At 43.7% G+C, this 12,723-nt stretch overlaps 1 protein-coding gene across 2 annotated transcripts in view; it reads right to left on the reverse strand.

Annotated features, from left to right (window-relative positions):
- Positions 1-7,517: 7,517 nt before the first annotated feature.
- LOC140201804 (scavenger receptor cysteine-rich domain-containing protein DMBT1-like) overlaps positions 7,518-12,723 on the reverse strand; it is a 43,558-nt gene continuing 38,352 nt past the window's right edge. The window contains exons 13-16 of one of the 2 annotated variants that reach the window (XM_072266491.1): positions 12,341-12,448; positions 9,123-9,230; positions 8,582-8,713; positions 7,518-7,921 (exon numbers count right to left, since the gene is read on the reverse strand). In XM_072266491.1, the coding sequence (XP_072122592.1) occupies positions 7,908-7,921; positions 8,582-8,713; positions 9,123-9,230; positions 12,341-12,448 (362 nt within the window). In that variant the 3' untranslated portion in view covers positions 7,518-7,907. Of the gene's footprint in view, positions 7,922-8,581; positions 8,714-9,122; positions 12,449-12,723 lie in introns of those variants that run through there. The other variant, XM_072266490.1, reaches the window with a different exon arrangement.

The following is a 12,723-nucleotide window of genomic DNA, read 5'->3' on the forward strand; positions in this document are numbered from 1 at the left end:
TAGGACAGGACAAGGCACGGACTGGACAAGGGCCTTCAGGAGCACGGAGTCTTGGACTAGAAGAGACAGGAGCACGGAACCAGAGCCAGGACCCCTCCTTGGGAACAGGACGTAGGGCCGGGACTCATACACAGAACGCTGAACATAAAGAGACAGATGCCAATACATTGTGGCGGCGAACAGCCGGAACCAACTAGAGGAGGCGAGGACACAGAGACAGTTCCTAACTCTAGGTAGCGGCAAACGGCCGGACCTACCTAGCGAAGGCGTGGACACAGACAGACAATTACACACAACGAAAGACAGTTCCTTATCTTGACCTAACCAGGCTCCGGTTTTGCTCCGGCGGTAAAATTTCAGCGATATAGGCAGGGTATCCAGGGTAGGTGAGCAGGCAGAGAGTCAGGTGAGATATAGCGGCAGAGAGCCAGGCAAGTGGGGCGGAAACAAGGAGGGGAACAGAACAGTCCAGCAGGGAATCCCTGGTTTACAGAGGTATTGATGTCTCAGACCCAAAACGAGAAACATGTGCCCACAACAGAAACTGGGGAAAAACAGAAAGCCCGTAACAAGGAACCATGGACCGGACCGTGAACCGGAACACGGACTTCAAGGACCGGACCATGATAATTCCACGCCCTCACTTCGGGAAGTCTGACTACCTGGCTGTATTTCTACTTCCTGAGGATAGGCAGAGATTTGAGTCTACAGCACCACAAGTGAGCACCAAGAAGGTATGGCCTAGGGAAACACAGGAGAGCCTACAGGACTGCATTGAATCGGTGGACTGGACTGTATTCAGGGATTTATCTTCGAATTTGAATCAGTATGTTGCTGTTGTTACCGACTACATTAAAACCTGTGTGGATGAGTTTGTGCCTGCAAAGACATACTGTACATTTCCAAACCAAAGCCTTGGATGAACAAGAGTGTACCCCGTCTGCTGGAGGTCAGATTTCTGGCATTCAAGTTTGGCGACCCAAGTCTGTACCACAAAACCAGGTATGATTTGAGGAAGTCTATTTCAAAGGCGCAGAGACAACGTCGAATGAGGTTGAAGCCCCCTTCGGACGTAAGACAACTCTCGCAGGGTTTGCAAGACATTACTTCCTACTTTTTTCTTGATCGAGGTACGACTGCGCAAGCGCGTGATCGTCAGCCAGTTTGAACAGCGATAAGAGTTAAAAAAAAAAGACAGCTTTATGGAGCAGGCAACGGAATAGAGGTAAACAGAGTAGGGGGGGCATTGGCTTAATAGGACCTGGGCCTCAACAGGGCGAATCAAGGTCAGTTACTTGTGAAGTATACAGACAGGAAGCATGTGTGTGAGGCCGGTGTTCTGTGCTGGGTGTCAGATGTGGGATGTCCTAGAGACTCCCAGCCTGCTGGGCTGGCACATCTGCGCCAGTTCCGTCGAGTTGTATCTCCTTAGACACCGTGTTAGGGAACTGGAGATGCAGCTCGATGATCTTCGTCTGGTCAGGTATAGTGAGGAGGTTATAGGTAGGAGCTAGTCGGCACACCAGGACCTCGGGAACTGATGGGATGTGGATAACGGTCAGGAGAGTAAAGGGCAGGAGTCATATACTAGAGATTACCCCCGTGGCTGCTCCTTTACCAATAAGTACTTCTACTTGAGTACTGTTGCGGTGGTGGCGGGGGGCGGGGTGTGGGCAGTCTACCTCAGGGAAGCAACAGTGGCCGTTCCTCTGGCACAAGGTCTGTATCTGTGGCTCCGAGGGATATGGAAGGGAAAGGAAAAGTATGGCAGCAGTGATAGGGGGCTCTATAGTTACTGGGGGGAGGGTCAGACAGCCGATTCTGTGGACGCGAGAAGGAAACACGGATGGTAGTTTGACTCCCAGGTGCCAGGGTTCTGGATGTTTCTCATCGCGTCCACGAAATTCTGAAGTGGGAAGGAGAACAGCCAGAAGTCGTGGGACATATTGGCACCAACGACATAGGTAGGAAGAGGGAGGAGGTCCTGAAAACAGACTACAGGGAGATAAGAAGGAAGTTGAGAAGCAGGACCTCAAAGGTCGCAATCTAGGGATTACAACCTGTGCCACATGACAGTGAGTATAGGAATAGGATGAGGTGGATGATAAATGCGTGGCTGAGGAATTGGAGCGATGGCAGTGATTCAGATTTCTGGGTCATTGGGACCTCGTTTGCGACAGGTGTGATCTGTACAAATAGGATAGGTTGCAACTGAATCTGAGGGGGACCGAATACTTGGCGAGGAGTTTTGCAAAGGTTACTGGGGAGAATTTAAACCAGAATTGCTGGGGGTGGGAGGGCAAACTGAAGTGACGCAGGTAGGGGCGGTTGGCTCACAAGTAGAGAAAGTTTGTAGACAGTGCGAGAGGGAGGATAGACAGATGAGAGAAAAGAGACACACTCAGAACAATGATTTGAGATGTGTCTCTTTTAATGCAAGGAGAATTATGAGCAAAGCGGATGAGCTTAGATAATGAATCAGTACTTAGAGCTATGATGTCATGGCCATTACAGAGACTCGGATGGCACAGGGGCAGAAATGTTTACTTGGGGTCCCAGGTTTTGGAGATTTTGGAAAGGACAGGGAGGGAGGCAGAACAGGTGGAGGCGTGGCACTGTTGATCAAAGATAGGGACACAGCTTCAGAAAAGGAGGAAGACATGAAGGGATTGTCTACGGAGTCTCTGTGGGTGGAAGTTCGGAAACAGGAAGGGGTCAATAAATCCACTGTGTGTTTTTCTGCAGAAGACTCAGTAGTGACAGGGACATTGGGGAGCATATAGGGAGACAGATTCTGGAAAGGTGTAATAATAACAGGGCTCTCGAGGTGAGAGTTTTTAATTTCCTAAATCTTGATTGGCATCTCCCGGGATCAAGGGTTTCAGATGCATGAAGTTTGTTAGGTCTATTCAGAAAGGTTTCTTGACACAATATGTGGATAAGCCTGCAAGAAGAAAGGATGTCCTCGACCTGGTATTGGGAAATGAACCTGGTCAATTTCCTGATCTCTCAGTGGGAGAACATTTTGGAGATAGGGATCACAACTCTATCTCCTTTACCACAGTATTGGAGAGGGATAGGAACAAACAAGTTAGGAAAGCGTTTAATTGGTGTAACGGGAAACATGAGGCTATCAGGCAGGAACTTGGAAGCATAAATTGGGAACAGATGTTCTCAGGGAAACGTACTAGTGGGTCCACTAGTCTTCGTGATTTTTATAAATGGCCTGGATGAGGAAGTGTAGGGATGTGTTAGTAAAATTTGCTGATGACACAAAGGTTGGGAATGTTGTGGATTGTGTGGAGGGCTGTCAGTGGTTACAAAGGGACATCAATAGGATTCCAGATGGAGTTCAACCCAGTTAAGTGTGAAATGGTTCATTTTGGAAGGTCAAATATTATGGTATTATAATCTTAATGCTAAGACCTTAGGCTGTGTGGAGGTGCAGAGGGATCTTGAAGTCTGAGTCCATTGGACACTGAAAGGTGCCACGCAGAATGTCTCTATGGTTAAGAAGACATGCGGCCTTCATTATTCGTGGGATTGAGTTTCGGAGCCGAGAGATATATAGGACTCTGGTCAGACCACATTTGCATTACTGTGCTCAGTTCTGATCGCCTCACTGTAGGAAGGATGTGGGAACCATAGAAAGGGTGCGGAGGAGATTTTCCTAGATTCGGGAGCATGTCTTTTGAGAATATGTCGAGTGAACTCGGCCTTTTCCCCTTGGAGCGACGGAGAATGAGGGGTGAGCTGAAAGAAGTGTTTCAGATGATGAAAGGCATTGATGGCGTGAATAGTAAAAGGCTTTTTTTTCCCCAGGGCTGAAATGATTAAAACCAGAGGGCACAGTTTTCAAGTGCTTGGAAGTAGGAACGAAGGAGATGTCAGAGGTAAGTTTCTTATGCAGAGAGCGGTGAGTGCGTGGGATGGGCTGCCGGCAACTGTTGTGGAGGCGGATACGATAGCGTCTTTTAAGACACAAAATAATCTGCAGATGCTGGGATCAAAGCAACAATCACAACACGCTGGAGGAACTCAGTATGTCGGGTAGCAGCCGTGGAAAAGAACAGAGAACGTTTCGGTTAGGAATCCTTCGTCAGGACTGAAGAGGTCCGGGACAGAGGCCCTACAAAGAAGGTGGGGGGAGGGTGGGAAGGAGAAGGCTGGTAGGTGCCAGGTGAAAAAAACAGTAAGGGGGAAGATAAAGGGGTGGGGGAGGGGAAGCAGGGAGGGAATAGGCAGGAAAGGTGAAGAAGGAATAGGGGAAAGCACAGTAGGTAGCGGAAGGAAGCAGAACCATGAGGGAGGTAGTCGACAGCTGGGGGAGTGGGCAGAGTGAAGCAGGGATGCGGGAAGTGAGGCGAAGCGTATTACCGGATGTTGGAGAATTCAATGTTCATACCAAGGGGCTGGAGACTACCCAGACGGTATATGAGATGTTCTTCCAACAGCCTGCGTTTAGCCTTATCATGGTAGTAGAGGAAGCCATGTACGCACATAGCCGAAGGGGAATGTGAAGCAGAGTTGAAGTAGGTGACAACCGGGACCTTTTAAGGTCTTTTAAGAGACTGCTGGATAAATACCTGGAGCTGAGAAAAATAGAGGGCTATGTATAATCCTAGGTAATTTCTGAAGTAACGACATGTTGGGCACAACTTTGTCGGCTGACGGGCCAGTCTTGTTCTGGAGGCTTTTTTTTGCCTCTATGTTTATATGAACAGGAACAATCAAAATTGAAGCACGAAGTCCACTATTTTTGGGTCCTGGGTCAAAACGAAACACAATAGCATGACTGAGAGCGATGTTTCACTACCAGATGAACTCAACGCTGTCTCTGGCTGCTATGAGAGAGAGAATATAACTAAAGCTGTGACGATACCTGCTGCATACGATGACCCTTTGATCTCCATATCGGAGTCCGATGTTAAGCTGTCTTTAAAGAGGATGAACCCTCGCAAGGCGGGTGGACCCGTTACAGTGCATATTAAGGCTCTGAAAACATTTACCATCCAACTGGCAGGAGTATTCAAGAACATTTTTAACCTCTTTCTGCTACAGGCGCAAGATCCCACTTGCTTCAAAAAGACGACAATTCTAACAGTGCCAAAGAAGAATAATGTGAGCTACCCTAATGATTATCGCCCAGTAGCCCTCACATCTATAGTGATGAAAATGCTTTCAGATGTTGGTCATGACTGGACTGAACTCCTGCCTCAGCAGAGACCTGGATCCATTGCAATTTAACTGTTGGCACAATAAGTCAATCACAGATGCAATCTCAATGGCTCTTCACACGGCCTTAGACCACCTGGGAAATACAAATATATAGGTCTCGATGCTGTTAATCAACTACAGCTCTGCATTTAATATCAAATTTCCCACAATCCTGATTGAAAAGTTACAAAACCTGGGCCTTTATAAGTCCTTCTGCAATTGGATCTCCGACCTCCGAACCATAAGACCAACATTTGTGCGGATTGCTGATAGCATCTCCTCCTCGCTGACGATCAATATTTGTGCACCGCAGGAGTGTGTGCTTAGCCCACTGTTCCATTCTATCTATACCCAAGACTGCGTGAAAAGGCGTAGCTCTAATATCATCTATAAATCTGCTGATGACACAACCATAGCTGGTGGATACTCAGATGGAGATGAGCGGGTGTACGGGAGCCAGATATGCCAACTAGTGGAGTGATTTCGCGGCAACAACCTTGCAGTCAATGTCAATAAGGCGGAAGATATGATTGAGACCTTCAGAAAGAGTAAAATGAAGGAATATATACCAATCCTCATAGAGGGATAAGAAGTGGAGAAAGTTAGCAGTTTCAAGTTACTGGGTGTCATGTTCTCTGTGCACCTATCCTTGTCCCAACATATTGATAGAGTTGAAAAGAAGGCAAGACAGCGACTAAATTCATGACGAGTTTGAAGAGGTTTGTTATGTCAACAAGTAGACTCAAAAACTTCTATAGATATACCATAGAGAGCATTCTAACAGGCTGCATCTCTGTCTGGTATGCGGTGGAGCGACTGCTCAGGGCCAAAAGAAGCTGCAGAGGATTGTAAATTTAGTCGTCTCCACCTTGCGTACTTGTCTACAAATTACACAGGTCATCTTCAAGGAGCGGTCTCTCAGAAAGACAACTGACATTATTAAGTTCCACCAGCGCTGAAGGCATGCCTTTTTCCCACTGTTACCATCAGGTACGGGATACAGAAGGCTGAAGGCACACACTCAGCGATTCAAGAACAGCTTCTTCCCCTCTGCCATCTGATTGCTACATTGAACCCGTGGACACTACCTCACTGATTAAATGAATAGTATTTCTGTGTTTGGCACAATTTTTTAAATATCCAATATATATATGCTGTTGATTTACTCATTTATGATGATGATGATAATGATGATGGTGAAGATGATTATTATGATTATTATCATAGTTAATGATAATAATGAAAATAATAATAATAATAATATTTTCACTAATTTTGTTCTTCTGTATTATGAATTGCATTGACCTCCTGCTCCCAAGTTAATAAATTTCACAACACATGCCGGCGATAATAAAACTAATTCTGATTCTGATTCTCATAATGTCCACACTTAAAGTAAGGGAGAATATTGGATCTTCACCTAATGCAATTGCAGATTTAAATAATATCGGAAGATTAACCAACATCTGGAATTTTTTGCTGCCCTGTTTCGAAGTAGAAACGATTAGCTTTATTCTGAAAACTCTTTTACTTATTAATTTGAGCGAAAAATGTTTGTTCGTCCTCTCTCCCTCTCTTCCTCTCGATCACGTCTCATGACCATCGCCAGCGTTGCCTCAAACTGCTGATTGCAACTTTGTGACTTTATTCACACATCTCTGCCAAAGGTAAGTAGCCACGACATCTGAATCATCATCAAAAGGGATATTGTAATAGTATGTATCTCTTGCTCGGATTAGAGGTAATCCGCAAGCGTTATGCTGCTGGCCTGGCATGAGTTTTGTCACCAGGTTCACATATGGCCCCAGAGCCGACTGAGAGACACTGAAGCAGGTTGATAGTTCACAGACTTTAATGCAAAGAGTGTTAAAGTGAAATGAAAATAAACTGTCAACCAAACGGGACCGTTATCTAAAACTTTAAATGGAAAACGAAGCCTACTCATCTGCTGAAAGGAACAATTAAATATTAAATGAATACCGCTAGTCTTTAGAGTCAGTACACTCGACTGTCTAAGTTCTCAGGCAAGGCCGAATGCAAACAGGAAACGAAGCGTTGCTGTGCTGTGTCCAAGTCTCGACAAATAATACGAAGGAATGAATGGAATTAAATACTATTACAATAAAATAATAATTAGCTGAAACGTGCATATTCACGAGGGCAATTGCCATATCCGCTGCGCTGCCGAATCGGTGGCTGTGACAAGTTTAGGCCAAAATATGAACACATTAATAACATGAATGAGAATCACATTATACATACAATAATATATTTATTTTATTTGTTTCAAACTTTCACGGAACAATGTAAAATGTAACTGCGACTGGCACCAACCACAGCAAAATAAAGAACGATAAAGCCATAAGACCATTCTTCTGAGCATCCTGGGATATAATTAAGAACCATACGAGATACCATGAAGGCTCAAGAAGTAAAATACTGATTTTCATTTTAATTTCACCAGATTTCTTTCGGGTCAGCTGAATAAACATGATTTCTTGCATGTTATAGGGCAAGAGAGAAAGCAAATGTCTCAAAATAACTCAACCTTTCTGCTATTGGTATTACAACGTGAGAAACCAAAAACGTGACGATCTACATGCTCATCTTTCTGGAGAGATGAAAGGATAGTTTATTCGCAATATTTCCACTCCCTTCAGGACTCGCATTAGAAGAAGGGATCGTGGAGTTCAGAATAATTTACCTGAGAAAGGAAACAAAGTTGATAGATTAAGCTGGTTAAGTGAAGACTGTAAATTAAATACAAATAGTGTTGGACATATCATCTGTCTTTTTTTTATTTCAGTGACAAAATTGGAAGGCACAGGGCAATTTCACTGAAAGTATTCGGCTCCTCAACCTGAACAGACAGTAATGCGTCATGATTAGATATCAACCCAGTATAGAGTATATTTCAGGACAAATCTATGAAACTTTATCCTGGATTTAATTATTTGCATTCAAAATTTAGGAAAAAAAAATACACAATACTCTTTGCAGTGAAGGAAAGTCCTCCATGAACTGAGCAACTCCGTGAACCCTAATTTCAACTGATTTCAATTAATATTAATTACAGCTGACGGGACACAAATAGTGAACAAATACAAATAAAATCCTTCTTACTAACTTCATGGTGAAGATGTAAAGTATGTGAACGAGCTGTCGACGACTCTTGGGACTGAAATGGCTGGAAGTTTCAATGCACCACGGGGTAATTTATAATTGCTGGGAACTACGTTCCCAGGACTTGTATTTTTAAGAATCAAAATATACACACAAATTTGAATGCGTCAAAAGCATAAGACGATCAGTGTTTTGTTACCCAGAACTTTGTTTCGTGCGTATATGATGGAGCTGAAATTACCTTCATTTTCTAGGTCATCATGGGCAACTCTGAGCATCAGAGTATCGGTCGCTACGTCGGGTATCGGGATCGTAGCATCAGGAGAATCAATGGTTCTGTACTCAACGCCATCATATATGTTGGGAACCAGATCTAGGAGAAGCATTAATGAAATCGATATTCCTGAAAATAGATGTTGTACACCGCGCCCTGCTGAATGAAAGATATTCGGTTTGTTCCACGTGAGATCGGCATTCTGATGAAGGACCGGTCTTTATCAGTGTGTTGGCTTTGAACAAGTTATCGTGCACCAAAACTGCTCTCTAATTATCCCAAAACGAAATGAACAAAAAATAGCAGTTAATTCAATTACTCGGCTGTCTGCAGGCGAGATTTTTTGGCAACCACATGAAATAAGGAAAATCCCTCAAAGAAGTTTGACATCTCTTATCACTTAATGTCATAATGCCTGTAAAACTTGCTTGGTCGGGGTTATGATCGCCGTCATTAGAACGGATAAATAAAGAAAAATAAATAACATCATAAAGAAGCATACACCAACCTTCAACGCTCGAGTTTCCTTCAGTACATCCTGGTTTCATTTTGGTGCTGTTAAATGCATCACAAGTGTAATATTCGATTTGATTGGTGGAATCAATGGAACCAGCGACTAGAAGTAAACGAAAGAGATAATGATGGAGCGATTTATTTCATCTACAGGACGGAATTCATAAATCCTTCATCATCTCAGTAAGAGTAGTGTGGGCACTTCGTGTGAGGCTACTCTGATCGCAGTCTGAAAAGTGAAAATCAAGGCTGGTGCAAATACTGCAGAGTAGATGCGCTGGGTGAACGAGAGCAGGAAAGGAATGTCTGTATTATGATGAGGAACGAGAGATAGCAATGGCACAAACTGATAGAGTATGATAAATATATTTTTTAAAGATGGATGAGGGCACTACTGCTAGTAGCATCAGTACACCTCTGCAGCTCAATCGGCGACTGTTTTTCCTCCAACATTCCAGTTCACTGCGATTTCAAGATTCTCCAGCAGGGAACACAGAGTTTTTCAGCACATCACAGAAGCTTTGTCCCAACATTCCTTCCCGTATCGTCCTCCACTGTACTTTCATCTATGCTTCCTATGAGTCTCTTTAACGGATCTAGTGTATCTGCTGCTACAACTACCCCTAGCAGAACGTTTCACCAACCGACAGCCATCTGTGTATCAAAATACCTTGGACATTCGTCTCATCATTCCTCCAGACTCTAAAGATTATGCACACGAGAAAGTCTGCAGATGCTAGAAATCCTAAACAACACACACAAACTGCAGGAGAAATTCATCAGGTCTTAAAACGAAGATCTTTCTTCAGCTCTCAGAAGAAAGGGGAAGTTACCAGAGTTGTAACGTGAAGGGAGCTGGAGGAGGCTAGAGGCGGGGTGATTCCTGAAGCCAGGTGAGTTCGAAAGGTCAAGTGCTGGAGAAAAGCGGATTCTGATAGGAAAGGAGCGTGGAGCACGGGAGAAAGAAGGAGTAAGAGTTATAAGGAGCCGGGGCAGATGAGGAAGGTAAAATGTCAGAGTTGGGTACAGAGGAAGTTTGTGGGGGGAGAACACCTGTTCATCAAAATGAAATATCGAAATTAATACCCAGACAGAAAATAAGGCGCTTTCCTACCTCGGGTAGTCCCTTTCTCTTAATTATTATTTTCCAAAAATATGTTATCGTTGTCTTTTATTCTGTCAGACAATTACAAAGTCTGTACTCTGAGAATTTCACTTTTGAGGGTCCTCCCACTTAACAAGAAAGCCTTTCCCATAAAACAACCTATTCCAATTCACACTTTCCAGATTCTTTCTTACACCATTAAATTTAGTGTTTCCCCAATTTAGAAATGCAACCCTATGATCACATCTACCTTTGTCAGCGATTGTCTTGAAACTAATGGAATTATGATCACCAGATGCAAAATTTTCTACGACACAAACTCCTGTCACCTGTCCTGTCTCATCCCTAATAGGAGATCTAGTATTTCGCTCTATCTAATTCGGAAATCACCTGCCTATATTTGACAAACTATTCCATCAGGCTATGTTCCAGTATAAGGATTCCAATGAATATGTGTGAATTTTAAAGTACCAACTATCAGTGCCATATGCTCTTGCAGCAGTATGAGCTTTCTCTCTCCCTCTCTCTCTCCCCTCCCCTTGTCTCTCTCTCTCTCCTCTCTTTCTTAATTCTGCAGCTCTAAATCCGGCTGAATGTTGGGTGGTCTGTGTTAAAAAATATATTACAGTCGCTGTCCTTCACTTGTTCCATTGTTCCACTCATATAGCCTCAGCAGACGAGCTCACCAGTCTTTCCTACTGAACTCTGCTGTGACATTTTCTCATATAAGTGATGTCACCACTCCCCATTTAAGAACTGCTGTACTATCAAGTCTAAGGCAATGAAATCCTGGGGTTCTCAGTGACGACCCTACCAATGCTGCAACCAAGTTTCACTAATGACAATAATGTCATTGCCCCATGTGCTGATCCGTACCGTAAGCTCATCAGCGTTTTCTTACATACTTCCTCCATTGAAAAATACACAACTCAGAACACGGTCAGTCTCTCGATTCTTGACGTTGTATGTTGCTCAACAACTTCGTTCCCCACAACCACGCCACTATCTGTTCTTATGCCCCAGCTCGCATCCGCCTACAAGTGTAATTTAAACCACAACCCCACCAACACCTCACCACTTTTCAGCACTGTCAAACCGTTCCTTCAGTATAATTTTCATAGCAATCCTAAAATCACAACCCTGGAATTTTTGTCCTTTCACTCATCCCCTAATTCCGTAAGCACTCTTTGTAGGACCTGATCACCCATTCTTACAAACTGACGTTGATCATGACCTTTTGCTGCTCACTCTCCCACTCCCGACTTAATAATTATTTGGAGTTGATCAGAGATGTTCGTGACCCTGCCACCTGGGAAATAATAATATCGTTCACGTAGCCAGAAACATCTGTCTGATTACTTAACCAAATGAATCGTCCAGCAGTGCAGGACGCCTCTCCTCCTGCCTTTCTTTCTGAGCCACAGGGCCACACTCACTGCCAGAGAACTGACGAGTATGCCTTTCCCTTGAAAAGTCATTCCTGCCAAATAGTGTCCAAAGCAGTACCACTGCTGTTGAGGAGAGCAGCCACGGAGGTACTCTGCATTGGCTAATTATCTCATTCTCCTTCTGAAGGTCAGCCAGTTACCTGTGTCCTGCCCCTTAGGTGTAACTACCTACATGTAAGTCCCGCCGGTCAGCCTCTCAACCTCCCTAATAATCGGAAATTCATCTAGTTCCAGCTCCAGTTCCTTTGCAAAATCTGTAGGAAACTGCAGCTTGATGCATTTCTTCCAAGTGCAGTCGCCACGGACACTAAAGGTCACTTTGCCTTGCCCCATCCCGCAAGAGGAACATTGTACGAACTTACCTAGTCTCCACAGTGCTCTAGTTGTGAAAGAAGAAAGAAAGGAAGATTTTTTTTTTAAAAAAAACGTAGGGCCTTGGCTTCTGTCCACCATAAACTCCATAAGCCAAAGTCTGAATTTTCCTATGGCCAACAGACATCTTGCTGTCAGACATTTCATTTCTTTTTTTCTCTGATTCTTTTCGTTTCAACTTTGAAGTACGTTTTGTTATCTTTAAGCGGTATTTCTCGATTTCTTGTGCCGGTGTGGGTGGAGACGGTGTTGACCTCCTGAAAAGTAAATGAAAGAAGCAAGACGTACCTGAATCTTGTGAATAATTCAAGTTCTTGATGCGAGGAGTATCATCAATTTCTTCATAAATTGCTTGGTAAAGGATATCAGATGAAGCTCTGCCTCTAAACTCTGCGTCTGTTGAAGTGACAGTTCGGAAAACGATGTTCATTTACAAGATACAAATTGAAGAGTTAACTCTCGGTATTAAAATTAATAATGGAGAAACAATCATATATGTCTGTTGATGAACGAGAACTTTGAAAATTCTGTCATCATCATTCATATAATCTGTACATTTGGGAGAATTACAGTAACAGTAGAAAGACTGAACGCAGGCTGTCTCTAGATATATAAAACATATCTGCCAATAGTTGTTCCACCGTTTGGTATACAACATTCCAAATGATGAG

Source organism: Mobula birostris, chromosome 8, assembly GCF_030028105.1.
Source record: "Mobula birostris isolate sMobBir1 chromosome 8, sMobBir1.hap1, whole genome shotgun sequence".
Classification (NCBI taxonomy): Eukaryota; Metazoa; Chordata; class Chondrichthyes; order Myliobatiformes; family Myliobatidae; genus Mobula; species Mobula birostris.